At 47.3% G+C, this 1356-nt stretch overlaps 1 protein-coding gene across 1 annotated transcript; it reads right to left on the bottom strand.

The window, feature by feature from the left end:
* Positions 1-380: 380 nt before the first annotated feature.
* Positions 381-954, bottom strand: LOC102288287 (uncharacterized protein CXorf51A-like). The gene is made up of 2 exons (XM_005897914.3): positions 832-954; positions 381-620 (listed from the first exon to the last, which is right to left on the bottom strand). The coding sequence occupies exons 1-2, from the start codon at positions 952-954 to the stop codon at positions 381-383; spliced, it is 363 nt and encodes a 120-aa protein (XP_005897976.1).
* Positions 955-1356: the final 402 nt, after the last annotated feature.

Here is a 1356-nt window from a genome sequence, read left to right as displayed (position 1 = left end):
GCCACCTACTAGATACAAAAATGCTGAGCCCTTCTAGGTCTTGCTTGTGGGTTGAAATGTTAAAGAAATTTGTCTTCAGCACTCAGTCCTGAGGCATTCCTTCCCCCCACTGTCTGGTTAACTGTGATTCTGCCAGTCTGGCCCCCAACCCTGCAGGACCCTTGTCCCTCCCTCCTCACACACTCATCTCTTCCCTTCCTTCCCTGCTCCTCCCCACCACCACCCCACCACCACCACAAGAGAACTCGGAGAAACACACAGAACTTTTCACAAGTTGATTTTTATTGAATTGCCATCAGTGTACCCTGTTGCTGTAAAATTCAATGTGTACACACTTGGCAATTTCTCAGACTTCATGGATGTTTCTGAGGTCCCCAGTCTCACTCTGAAGTAGCCTGGCTCCCCAGGTCTTTACGTCCACTGATGGGCTTCTGTACTTCCTCTTGATTCTGCTCTGGATCATTCTGACGCAGTGTCTCATTCAGCCGGTGATAATGGCCAAATCGTGTTGATTGTCTAGTTTTCTTCGACTTTCTTATAGAGTTGGTAGTTTTTTCTGAGACCTTTTTACTCAAAGTTCTTTGAAGGGTTTTTTTAACCTTTGTGGCTGTCTTCAGCGCCTGGAAGGACAATAGGACAACAGAGTGAGGCCAAAAAGACAGTGGTTTAGGGGGTAGAAAATGTGATATTGACAGAATGGGGGAGTTCATGAGAAGGAGTCAGGGCTGAGGTGCGGTGGGGGTGGGGGGTGAGCCAGGCAGAGCAAAGGTAAGATTCTTGGGGGAGAGGGAATCAGTGAAAAAAAGTATAGCTTGAGTAGGGTCATCTTACTTTGCCACCACTTTCGGATTTGTGTTGACCGGGAACCTTCTTCATCTTCCCCTGTTTGGAACTTGAGGTTGGTTGGTCTGTCTCTGTATTAGGCTCTGATGGTTTCTTGGACATCTTGGCCATATTGAAGCCTCCCAGTGGTCTACCCCAGGCCTACTGACCACGCTCTATATATAGCTTCCCAGGACAATGAGGGGGCCACACCCTTCAGTTTTGATTGGTCAGCAAGGCACTCCCCTAGCCAATGGTGGCTATGGAGGGGCTTCTACATCACAAAGCACAAATTATGACGTCTATGTGTGTAGGACAGGTTGCAGGAGAGACCAAGATTTTTCATTTAGAAAATCATTTCAGCAAATCATTCCTGACACCTCAGAGGGTGGGAATGGGGGGATGATAATGAAGCAAAGATGGCTCAATTAATAGAGAAGGGGCTTTAACACCCCAACAGAGTCTTCTAAGCAGAACTGCCATCCTGCCTCATATCCCCATGTTCAATTGTGGTTGTACATATGCTAGAGAAAG

The sequence above is a fragment of the Bos mutus genome, chromosome X (genome assembly GCF_027580195.1).
Source record: "Bos mutus isolate GX-2022 chromosome X, NWIPB_WYAK_1.1, whole genome shotgun sequence".
NCBI classification, from domain to species: domain Eukaryota; kingdom Metazoa; phylum Chordata; class Mammalia; order Artiodactyla; family Bovidae; genus Bos; species Bos mutus.
The sequence above is the reverse complement of the archived record's forward strand: the minus strand, read 5'-3'. Positions and strand labels throughout refer to the sequence as shown.

Excerpts from the sequence above, each read along its gene's own strand:
- LOC102288287 (XM_005897914.3), bottom strand. The coding sequence starts at position 954 with ATGGCCAAGATGTCCAAGAAACCATCAGAGCCTAATACAGAGACAGAC. Across the intron at positions 621-831 it reads AATCCGAAAGTGGTGGCAAA|GCGCTGAAGACAGCCACAAA; the intron begins GTAAGATGACCC and ends TTGTCCTTCCAG.